The 11988-nt window shown below is 43.7% G+C and overlaps 1 protein-coding gene across 2 annotated transcripts in view; it reads left to right on the forward strand.

Moving 5' to 3' along the window:
• The window catches only part of SPATA6 (spermatogenesis associated 6), a 51139-nt gene extending 42340 nt beyond the window's left edge, over positions 1 to 8799 (forward strand). For both annotated transcript variants that reach the window (XM_049808413.1, XM_049808414.1), the window contains one exon: positions 8369 to 8799. In XM_049808413.1, the coding sequence (XP_049664370.1) occupies positions 8369 to 8526 (158 nt within the window). In that variant the 3' untranslated portion in view covers positions 8527 to 8799. The remainder of the gene's footprint in view (positions 1 to 8368) is intronic.
• The last annotated feature ends 3189 nt before the right edge of the window (positions 8800 to 11988 follow it).

Genomic DNA, 11988 nt, shown 5'->3' on the forward strand with positions numbered 1-11988 from the left:
AAAAAAAAGTCATATATTGAATTTTGACTGGTATGAATATTCTCACTGTAGCTTTCGTATGCAGCGTAAGAACAAGTGAAGCAGATAGACGATGAGTGTCTTTGGCCCTGCTCCAGCTCTGAGGGGAGATGGTGTGTATTATGTCTTTCTGAATCAGCTGCTGCAGGATATGTGTTTCTCTCATGGGTCAGCGTCGTTCCACAGCTTATATGCTGTGATACAGCAAAGAGTGTTCTCTTTCAAGCACTGGGCTGGAAATCCGGTCTGGTTAATGGAAAACTTTTCTCTGAAATGTGACTTAAGACCCAAATTACTCCGATCCGTCCATAAAATCTGCAAGCCACTTTGTTTTCAAAAGCATTTGGCCCCTTCCCTGTTTGCTCAGCTAACCCTCCTATTAATATGCATACAGCTCAAGTGCACTGAGCACTGCTGCTCCTTTGCTACTGCAGGATGTGATAAGTATAGGTTCAGGCAGTGAACCAACATAGTAATAAACTGTAATTGTTTAGTGCACCTTGCCTTCTAATACAATTTAAATCCCTTCTATCAAATGCAAATTTCTAGGTTCCTGAGTGGAGCTTTAAATAGCGTTTTCTATGCTCATTCCTTATCTTTTGCCATCCACAAAGTGGTCTGTTAGTGACAGTGGGATGGCATAATTTGACCCCCATCATTTTACCTTCTAAAGGAAATCTAGAAATAATGGGCTAGATTAAGAACGAATTAGTGTTTTTTCTGCAGAGTCTGTCTCTTTCTCTTGCCCTCCCCAAGTTATTATAACCTATGAGTATTCTCACCAAATGCTATTCAGCATGCAGTGTTGCTTGCAGTATGCAATCAGTATTTTAATCACTTTCATTTTAATAAGTCAGAGTCTGCTTCCTACTTGCTCCCTTCCCTCTTTCCTACAAATAACTTGGTATCGTTTAGAATCTTGGGGTGGCTTTAGACCAACTACCTGCCTGTGTTCAGTAGAAATGCAAATCCTTTGCTGAGTAGTAGTTGCTTTGGAAATCAGTCATTGACCTGTTGTGGATTAAAGGCAAAAATGTCAGACTCTTTAATGATTTGCCTTATCTAAGTTTTCAACTAGAAGGGAAGCTTAAATTGGTCCACTGGGGACAAGAGGCATAGGGATGGCTAGAGTAATGGGAACAGGTAGGAGCAGCTTTGTAAGATAGATGGGCAGCAGTGTTTATACTGCAAATCTGAGCAGCTTGGAAGATGATGAGGGCTGTTCTGTAGATTGTGCGTCACATGTTTGAATCTTATTATTGCTTCAGAGACAACTAAAACAGTGAGGGGAGAAAGAAATCTACCTATAGGTGTTGGGAGTCTGTTTTTTGGGTAAAATAACAGAACATTTAGCTCTGGTCAGTATTAAATAGTCTTTTCCAAACTCCTCCTCATTGATACCTCGGCTGTAAAATGGGGAGTTTGTGCTCTGCTGAAGCTTAATTAAATGACTGTGAAGTGCTTTGGGATCCTGAGGTGAATGTTACAGAAATTATTTTGTGGAAGCCTGGCTGGAAAGTCCCATCTCTCCAGTTACTAAAAAGGCTTTATTTTAATTTTCCCAGGTTTATTATGTTTTAATCAGACAATTATTAAGCAAGTCTTAATCTTACCAAGATAGAAATCTATTAAATCTAAGAGACGGCTGAAAAAGATAATGAACTGCTTTACTACATGTGCTTTTAGGACCTAATCTTTACAGTTGGTATCCTACTTAGTTTCTGTCTCCTGCATGATCTGGGTTCATCATAGTCATACTGATTGCTCTCATGATATTATTTTTTTTTTTAATACAAATTACTTTTTTGTCATCCTGATGTCTTAGTGCTGTCTGCTATGTGTACTAATCAGCACGATTAACGTCTATCACATCATTTGTTCTCACTTCTCCCCAGGAGCAAGGGGTGCAATGGTGTGTGCAACTTGACGGTGAAGAGTTTTTGTGGTGTGCCATAGGTTTGTCAGAGAAAGAAAGTTAGAAGGAATCTCTGCCTTTTCAGTCTGTCTGCAAGGAATAGCTTATTCCATAATTCTGCTTTTCCTAATTTTTAAGCTTGAAAGTGTTTTCCAAAGCACTGAACTATGCAACAAAATTCTTAGCCTTTTAGCAGTGGTCACATAACTGTATAAATCTTGTTGTGGAATCTCTGGGTCATAGGAAAGCCTGCCATGGTGTTGATAACTTCAATGGTTATGGACTGATCATTATCGGGATGCTGAGAGTATCTCAAGAGATTTGTTTAGCAGTCAAGGAGTTTGGGGAAACTTTCAAATCAATGAAACTTAGCTTCCTGGTTCCAGTGAAAACAACTGAAGCTAAGAGAGATCAGCACTTCTGTGGGTGATCTTAATGAGCTGCCTCACTGACAGAAATGGTGTCTGGTTTAAGTGATGGTCTCTGGTAGCAGCAGAGAACCACTCTTTGCCCGGTTCCTTTCGGTTTCAACAAATAAACCAGTGTTGTGGGAAGTGATCAAGAACACCTAATATTCCTGTTTCTGTTACACAGTGAAACATTAAACACGAGCCCCATTGATTGCATTGGTTTCTACTGCTTTCTCCGTGGAATTCAAAACAACATCAACCAAAGCCCTTAAAAGATGAGGCTGTAGCTCCTTTTGTTATCAGTGTTGGCTTGCCAAAGACATGCAGTTTGTTCCCTGTTTGTCTTCAGTGAGAAATTCTCTGAGGTGCAGTGATAATTTGTCTGGATGGCAACATAAAGGAACTGTAATCTTTCTTTTTGCTTGATCAATGTAGAGATTGTGCTTTTTCTTCATATGTATTTCCATTCCATTTCCAAGAAATTCTGGGTGATTTCTTCTGACCTAGCAAAGAACTCTCAGCAACTTCTCTGAGAAGTGGTGATCTGAGCTGCCTTCTCGCCCCTTCAGGGAAAGGAGTTTGCTGTTGCAAAACAACATCCCTCTTCGTTCATAAGAATTTACTGATCCTGAGGGTACAGCACAAAAATTTTTCTTCTGTGGTCAGGTATTTGCGTAACCTTGTAGAGCTGGTGCCATTGAATGAACAGAACTTCACGGGGTGGGAGGCTGAAAGCAGGGGCAGACTCTGAGAGTGGTTTGATGCATGGCGTGCCATGGATTGTGTGTTTGTATCCCATGAATTATCAGTGTATAAAATAACCAGTGAAACTTTTAACAAAAGCACCATTTACGTCGCTGAACGGTAGTCAATTCTAGTGCTTATATTTGTATTGTTACACTGACTTGAATTTTTGAATGTTTAGCTAATTGTGTTGTTACTAGGACTATAGTTGTATGAACTGTTTCATTCAGTACTCCAGTAGTAAACATTTGCTAAGAGGTTGCTTTCCCTGCCTGCCTTGTTTTCACCACAGTCATCTAGTGTTTACATACATTTTAGCCTCTGTGCCATTTTTGAAGGCTTTATTTGTCTCATTTACGTTTTTGGTTTGGATAATACTTAAATATGAAATCCATCTGGGAAACATATTGTATATTCACGTTGAGGGGTAAAACCAGTTTTTAATTAAAATTTTATACAGCACTTGTATTTCACTTTGTCCTGTTTTATTATGAAACACTTCAATCTTCTTCCTAAAACACATATGTCTTCTGCGTTTCAAGATGTTCCTTGTTGCTCATGCAGAACCAGTTTCTGAGCTCTGTCAGCAGAGTGCCATATGTTCTGGGGTTCATTTAGCTTCTCTGGCGTTTGTGTAGGCAGCATATTGGATGTAATGCAGCTAAGCTCTGCTCCATTCTTTTCTTTGTAAACTTGTCAAGAGATGAAAAAAGCGGGGAGAAGAACACACTGAATAATACTCGTGATTTGAATTATCAGTGAGTTATGGTAACTCGGCCAATCAAAACTGAGGTTTCTCGTGTACTTGAGGATTTTCCTTAATTGTGGCTTATGCATAGCCTATAAAGTGATGCATCCCTCAGTGCTACCTGGTATTACACCCAAAATGAGTGCTGAAGATTGAGATATAACCCAAGCCATTTGGAAATGACAAGCATTAACTGCTTTTAATTTTGCATTGATCTGCTGTTTTAAATTAAAAAAAAAAAAAAAGTAATAGAAGATGGGCATGTGAAGGGATTGTACTCCTCTTTGTTGTCATCTTCTGGCTTTGTGGAAAATAACTCTCTGCTGTTTAAATGCCTGGTACTGAAAAGAGAAATCTGAAGACTGATGGTGCCCTCCTGTTTAGAAAAAAAAAAAAAAAAAAAAAGTCATTTTTCTTACCAATTCATTCCCGTTTCTTCCCTGCCCCCCATAATCTTGACCATGAACCAGTAGGTGCTATCAGTCTTTAATATACTGCTAGTATGTAGGAACACAGCCCTGGCTGTTTATTGATAGTAGCCATATATTGTCAGATACTGATCTTATCTGCCGAAACCTTTTCAGAACCGTCTCGGTGGCTGTGACAGAGAACCAAAGTAATTCTGTGGTTCTGTAACTAAAGCTTAGAAAGAAAAGAAAAAAAAAAAAAAGAAAAGAAGGAATAAGAAACTAGTGAAAAAGGAATACATATTAAACTGTTTGCCCTTTGCTGAGGAATGAGGCTGGAGGGAAAGGGCTTGAGTGGCTGCTTGATACAAGTGCATGAAGGAGTGGGGAGGGAAACTTTGGCAGTTCTGACCTAAGGTCGGTCAGAAATAACCAGCTGGAGTGACATGAGTGTAAACCTGGTTGAAGTGACAGGCAGCTCAGCTCCTGGGTCTCTATTTACATATGTTTAAAACAAACAAAAAAAGCTGCCTTTGTTCCCCAGGAAAACCTATTTACTTGGCATTCAGCCCATGTATAAGCTGGAACTTCTTTCACAGAAGATGTAGAAACAAAGCAACTGACATTTCTGCTTTGGTGTGAGGCTGAAGCTAAGATTTGATTTTGAAATATGAAAGTAAACTGAAACTACCTCCAATTTAAAGGTGGGGTTTTTTAATGACCTTAAAAGTTTTGAGAAGTTTTTTTTCCTTCCCCTTAGGGACCAGAAGAAATTATAACAGTAATCTTACTTAGAGCTGTAAGTCTACAGAGACAGTGGCTGTAGGTTAATGAAAAATTGACACTGCTACTTGCCTGTGCTTCCAGCAGAATTTTTTTTCTTCAAACTGATGTGAACTATTGCACTGCGTGAGTTGGTTATGAGTCTCACATATTAAATTGAATGCTGCTTTTGTAGAAGCTACAGGAGCAAGTCACAGCTGAAGGTTTTGAACAACGTTCCTGTTTTGAATAAATGCAACAAGAATTAGGGGTTTCTTAAAATGGTCACCCTGGTCCTTCCCCCCCCACACCCCCCCACCCACACAGAAATAAAGCTTGCTGTGTTAGTCTAAACCAGAAAGTGGACAGAGGAATTGTCCCCGATGCTCTGCATCCCAGTACGGAATCTGGAGTGCTGCCAACCCAATCCGACAGTAGTCTGGTAGAGAAACCACACCGCAGAGCAGTAACCGAGCGTCGCGAGTGCAGTTGCTCTCACGTTTTGCGTAGAGGTGTGTGCTGTTAGGCACTCTTACGCACGCTCCCGCTTGTGTGACACTCGCGCTCCCCGAGGGACACCCCGTGCCTCGCAGAACATTGTTCAAGTGCCCTCTCCAGGAGCGTTTCTGCGGTATCGTTTGGGACAGCTTGTTTCTCGTTCCTGGGAATCGTGCACAGAAATGGCGTGAACTCAACGGCTCAGGCTGACTTTGGTTCGCACTCTGACAACTTAATATCTATTTGTTGTCCTTGGCATGGTGGTGCCATCTGGTCTTGCTTGGACAGCTTATCTGTAATACTGCACTGCATGATATTTCAGTTTTTGCTTATGAAATCTTGGGCTGTGCTTGAATGGCACACCGATACCTTGATGCCAGCCTTTGACCAGATGGTACCTGCTTAAGTAATAGCCCCCCGTGTACTGTGACGGAGATGGATACACAGAGGTGTTGGAAATTGCATTGGAGGCAAGGGGAAGGCAGGCATGAAGATGGCTTCAGGTGGTGTTATATGGGATCTCAGGTCAGGAATTAAAGTGCCATTGGATGTCCACAGACTTCTCTGCTCCCCTTGAAGGGCTTTAAACCTATAACAGACTCTGAAGAGTGGCCAGTTCCTGGCGTGAGGCAGCCTGGGCAGTTCTGGGGCAGAAGCATTCTCGGGCTCTCCTGTCGGAGTTTTAAGACTCATTGGGTCACAGAAAGGTGGGAAAAGGCATGACTGAGGATCGGGGTACACTTGGGAAAATAGAGCGTTGTGCGCAGTGGGGCAATGATGGGCAACACCAACAAAGACTCCTTCTTGAGCATTTCTCCAACAAGGAGAAATTTTGGTGTTCTCAGTGGATTTGCTGTCTCCACTGGGGAGAAGGTTACGTTTGGGTGATGAGGCGGAAGCCATTGTCTTTCATTTCTCCAAAGAAAAGGCAGTGACTTTTCCTTGCAACCTTTTGCAGCCTAGAAGGGAGCCTTCATCGCCGTTGCAGCAACACTGTGTTGGGGCGGCAGCTTAGCAATTGGCTTCTTCACTCACGTTCACCTGCTTCAGAGGAGGTTGTACAAAAATCTCAAATTGTGACACCAACACTTTACCTATGCTAAAAAAAAAATCACTTTTATCTATTGCTCCTTATGTTGCATTCACAACACTGTATATCTCTCTTACTGCCGAAGGCAAGCAAGCTAAAAACTGTTCATACCTGTCTTTGGGGAATCACCGAGGTTGGATGACACCTCCCACATTATGCTAGCATTAGTCTGAAATGGGGCAAATAAACGTACCCCATTAAATGTATATACAGGACTGAGAGATGAGAGGCTGGAATTTGGTTTTTTTTCATCCACTACGTTTTGTCCTTTGCCAATTCCTTTTAGCTTTATCCCTTTTTTTGCCTTTCCATGGTTACAAAGCCCTCTTTCTCTGCATGTGCTATCTATGATTTTTATTTATGTGGTGTAAGTTCATAACAGACAACTGCTTAATATAACAGAAGAGGCTTGATGAAATCCAGCAGTTGAAAGCTGGAGCGAGATGCAGTCACTCTAGAAATAAGGTGCAGCTCTTTTTTTTTCTTTTTTTTTGTAATAATGATGTAGCTTTTAGACCACCTTAGCCAGAAACTGGTTTCTTAGCTTGCAGTCTTTATGCCAGGATTGACAATTATGCTAAAATAAACATGGCTAAGCTGGCAGTTTGATAAAGAAATAGGCAGGGATGTTCTGCCATAGGCATTGTGGTTATTGCTGAGTCAAAGATCACAAATTCTACCAGTAAATGCTAGGTCACTGTAGCAGATTAGACCTTTTAGAAGCTTGGAGTCTGGTCCTACTTCAGTATGTATGGCCTGGACATGTGCAGCCTGAGCTCTTGCCACTTTATCAAACTACAGAGTGTCCCCAAAGTAACTGGAGGGACAGCTCCAGCTTAAACAGAGGGCCAACTTGCGTCTCATTAACTCATTGCCTTTTAATCTGCAGACGAGCCAAACCCTGCTTTGGGATATATTGAGGCTTTTCTTATTTGTTATACATTTTTCAAGACCTATGCTATGTTGATGACTTTTTAATTAAAAAAAATAAAAATCCAGAAGACTTTGTTATGTAGCAGTAAAATGTAGAGTTAAATACCAGCCAATTTAGCAAGTGTGCTTTTGCTGCTCCATAGAGATACACAAATGCACACTTGGAAATCCTCTTGCCAATATGTCAGCATTTTGAAACTGCTACAGCTTGAGGTTAGCCAGGTTATTTTTCTTTTGTCTGGGGTTTAAAACATTGCTCCCAACCTGGTATCTGGCTAAGATAAGATGAATCCACTGAAGGTAAGAAGTTGACTTTATTATCTGTAGGAGAGACACTTCTTGACTACATAATTCAAAATTGTTTTAAGCAACCTTCTCCTCTCCGCCCCCCCCGGCAAGGGAGTAATTTGCTGGTGTTGGAAGCACTGGGTGCTGAGAAATAGATAAGTGAGCTGAAGTATTGGGGAGGGGGGGAAACACCTTCCAGGCAGGCCCAAGGCTGTGGAGGGGAGGTGGGCTTCCCATTGCTGGAGATGTCACAGCCCAGAGCCAGGGACATGGGAATAGTCCTGCAGAGAGACAGTGGTGAGCACCTACACAAAAACAGGGCTCAAAAAATAAAAGTCCATGGGTATAAACAAAGAAGTAATGCAAAAGCAAAGCTGGTATTAAGTTTTTGCATTACTGTTTGCAGGAAGAGGGGGGTTCTAATATGGTCTTTGATGTCTATTTATTGATTATTTTTATGTTACTCAAATGAAGGGAAGGGAAAGTAAGAAGAGAGTGCAGAAGAAAGGAAACTAAACCATGTGAATTTACTGAGTTTGTTTCTTTTCCTCACAGGGACGAAAAGTGCAGAAAGGTGCCGGGACTCTGCCAGCCCACACGTGCCCTTCTCTCCCTCAGATCTCCACGAGCTTTACCCCGGTGAGGTTTCCCTCTATAGGAATGCAGGGAGGGCAGTTCTCCCTGCAGGGGTGAGACCTTGTGATCCCGGGTAGGATCTGCTTTAACCCAGAAACAGTGACTTCCAGCTACGATTCACCTGGGCAGGTGCCCGTCTGTGCACACCGAGAAGGCTGTGAGTGCTGCTCGCTCCTTGTCCCGGAAAATGAGCGCAAGGAACCAGAGAAAACATGGTGCCCTGTTTGCTAACTTACTCTCCACCCTGCTAAAATGCATGCGGTTTCATTTCTTTCCTTTGTAATAAACTCTGCCCACCATAGCGTATATTCTTTTAAATAACATTTTAAAATATTTTCCGGTAAATTAAAGTGATGACATGTTTGTAGGGTTCATTGTTAATTTCATTTCCTTTGGCTCAGCCAGCCAGATAAAATGCAATGTTATTAATCTTTGTTTAAAAGAAGATCCTTTGCCGAACAGTAATAAATGATCTTGATAGATTTGTCAGGAAAATGAATGATAATCATTTGCAGATAGACACAAGCCTAGTATGGAAGATTAATAAGAAAATATGTATTGGCATCATTAATAACATCTGCTGCCAATGGACTTGTATATTGGTTGCAGCTCTGAAAGCGATGCGTTCTTGTTAGGATATTGCAATTCATCACGTGCTGCGAGGAGCGAGGCTGTATAGTGCTGCTGGGGCGATGACAAGCTACTCCTCAGGAAAGGCTTGCGAGGAGCCCAACGCCAAGGCCATGCCGCAGCCGCCGTCGGCTGAGCCTGTCATCGCCGAAGCCCCAGTTCTGCTGGGCTCTCACTTCCCACGTGCGTCTCCCCATGTCACTGCTAAAAACTCTTCCGGACCCCATGAATTTGCCCGTTCCTTGCTTTTGGGGCTCTGGCTGGCTGGGTGCGCGGATAAGCCTTGTTCCCCAGGGAGCTCTGCCCTCATGGCGTGGGCTGAGCAATGTTGGTGCAGAAGCTGCTCCTGGCACGGAGCAGCTTGGGCTGCAGCACCTGGGGTTTGAGATACGCTTTCACTGAGGGTCTGTGCTCATTCCCACCTCATGTAGCTCTAAAAAGGTACCTCCAGAGCCTGCCACAGGCGTTCAAGTGCTTGTGTGTCTTCAACTGACACAGCTTTGGAAAGTACCCCCGCTTCACTGGATGCACAACACGTTAGGAGATAAAGCTCTTCACAGGTGCTGCATGTGACTGTCATGGGCTTTGGTTTCTCAGCCTTGATCACCCCTGTTAGGAAAAGAGCATTTTATTTTGGGCTTGTAACACCTGCAGAGCCTCTGTTGGGCTTTCCCTCTTAACAGCCCCAGAGCATATCTAAGATGGTGCAAAGAGCTGCATGCTCATAGCGGCAATCTCTGCCACAGCATCACCCCTGCAGTGGCAGGGAGCTGAGAATCATCCCATCCCATCCCATCCCATCCCATCCCATCCCATCCCCCTCCTTGTCCCTATCCCCATCCCCATGGCTCCTTGGCACGCAGGGGTGAGGCTGAGGGGGAGCTGCTGGGGTGAGCAGGGTCCCACTTGCTGCAGGGAGGGAGTGGGAGCTGGGGCTGGAGGGACTGCACGTGTTCAAGTGCAACCCATGGGGAGATGTAGCATAAAATGGAAATTATCAAGGCTAGGAAGGGGGCTGGGAGATGTAGGGGGGAAGAGCTGCACGTGGGTGTAGGCAGAGGGAATGGGTGTGGGAGATGAGAAGGAAGGAGCAGAGGGACTGAAATGGGGAATAACATGAAACGGAAACTTCCCCCCCATCCCCAATCTCCAATGAGGAGGAAAAATATAATCTCTTTTTGGTTTGGTTTTAATTTTTTTCAGCTAAATATGTATTTTCTTAGAAAAATACAAGGAAAGGTCAAGATGTTTTGAGATTACTTTGGTTTATTCCAATAAAACGTTTCAGATTCCCCCTCCCCAATGATTATTTTTTTCTTTTGTTTCGCTTTAGTGGTTCAAAGTAAGTAGCAAGTCAAATAAATTTACCATTGAAATGTGTTCCTCCTGCGGGGCGCACAGCTGGCTGCATCTGGCAGTGCGGATGTCTCCATTCCTTCTGTGGGCCAAGCTCAGAGATTCACTCACATCTCTCAAAGCTCATTACTTTTTGTTTAACCGACATAGACATCATCCTTTTAAAGGAAACACCATCTTCCAGGGTCCATGGGGTGAGATGGGGAGGGGAAGAGGGCAGCATCATATAGCCAAAGATCAAAACTATTTGTTCATTTTTAAAAAAAAAAAAAAAAAAAAAAAAAAGAGGCTTAGAAAATTTCACTTTACTCTCTGCAAAACTGAAATTTTCTTAGCAGAAAAGAATAATTTCAAACATTTCACAAACTGCCCCAGTATTCCTCATCCTGCTCCATCTTGCTTTCCCCCTGGCTTTAGCAGATGTGTAGTCAAAATAAGCCAATAAAGCCATTGAGCTAAGTGCTGCTGAGGGGCTCTGTGGCTCAGGAGCACTCAGCACCTCGCTGCTTTAGGCGAGGAGGCGAGAGCCCTGCTATTTCTGAAAGCATTAGAAAGGTGTTCGTTATTATTAGACATTTAACAGCTATTAATCACAGCTGGTAACTTGATTTCCTCTAAATGTTTTGAGGCACCCTCTGATCTGGGCACCACCTGCTTGAAATTGAATAGTGGAAAGGCAAGGCAAGCTCTGCGTCGTATGCCTCTTCCCATGGGGGTGGCTGGATGGGCGACTGATGGGGCTGCCGTCTCCCTTATTCAAAGGAAATCTACTTTTTCCTCTTAGAAAAAGCAAATGCTTGAATTGACCTGCATGAGCAGAGCACCGACCGCATCCTGCATGGCCAATTCAGTCTCCATCCAAACTGAGGATGAGCAGGGGAACCACGACCTGGGCTCCCTGTGCCAGGCGGGCACAAAACCTTGTTTCCCTGCTCCTTGCTGGATCCTGACTCATCTTCTTCACCTTCATGGCATTGGCCTTCGCCGCATGCCCTCACCTCTCTGCACAGCCCACGCCTGCTGGCTTGAACGTGCCCCTCGGATGCTGGAGTGGAAGGTCACATCCCCGTGGGCATTTTTAGCTTTCTTCCAGATGAGCATCCTAACCACCAGACAAAGGTACTAACAGTGGGTACTGCTGTCTCTTCCTCTGGAGGTGCTTTAAAAGGTTATGGCCATGCCACATCATATGATGGTACCACGATGGGCCAGACGAGCACAGACTTGCCCAAGAAAGCAAGGTCCAGCCTTGGACCTGGCCCAGGGAGGGATATTTATTATTTTCCCTACCACAGCCAGGTCACCATGGTCCCAGGGAGACCTTTGTGCGTCAGTGCAGGATATATAAACACAATAACCCAAAGTCAGAATTGGCTTTGTTACTAAGGCACCTTTATTGCTGGTAATGCTGTTAAGGGGCAGGATTGGCCCAAGGAGTAAACAGGCTCAGGCGGTTATAAGCACCACCATCATGCAGCTGGGGGGGGGGCTCGGGGAAGGCAGGGAAGTCCCTGTCCCCACTTCCAATGCCAACGGAGGGGGTGGAGGGGATC

Source organism: Accipiter gentilis, chromosome 8 (genome assembly GCF_929443795.1).
Source record: "Accipiter gentilis chromosome 8, bAccGen1.1, whole genome shotgun sequence".
Classification (NCBI taxonomy): Eukaryota; Metazoa; Chordata; class Aves; order Accipitriformes; family Accipitridae; genus Astur; species Astur gentilis.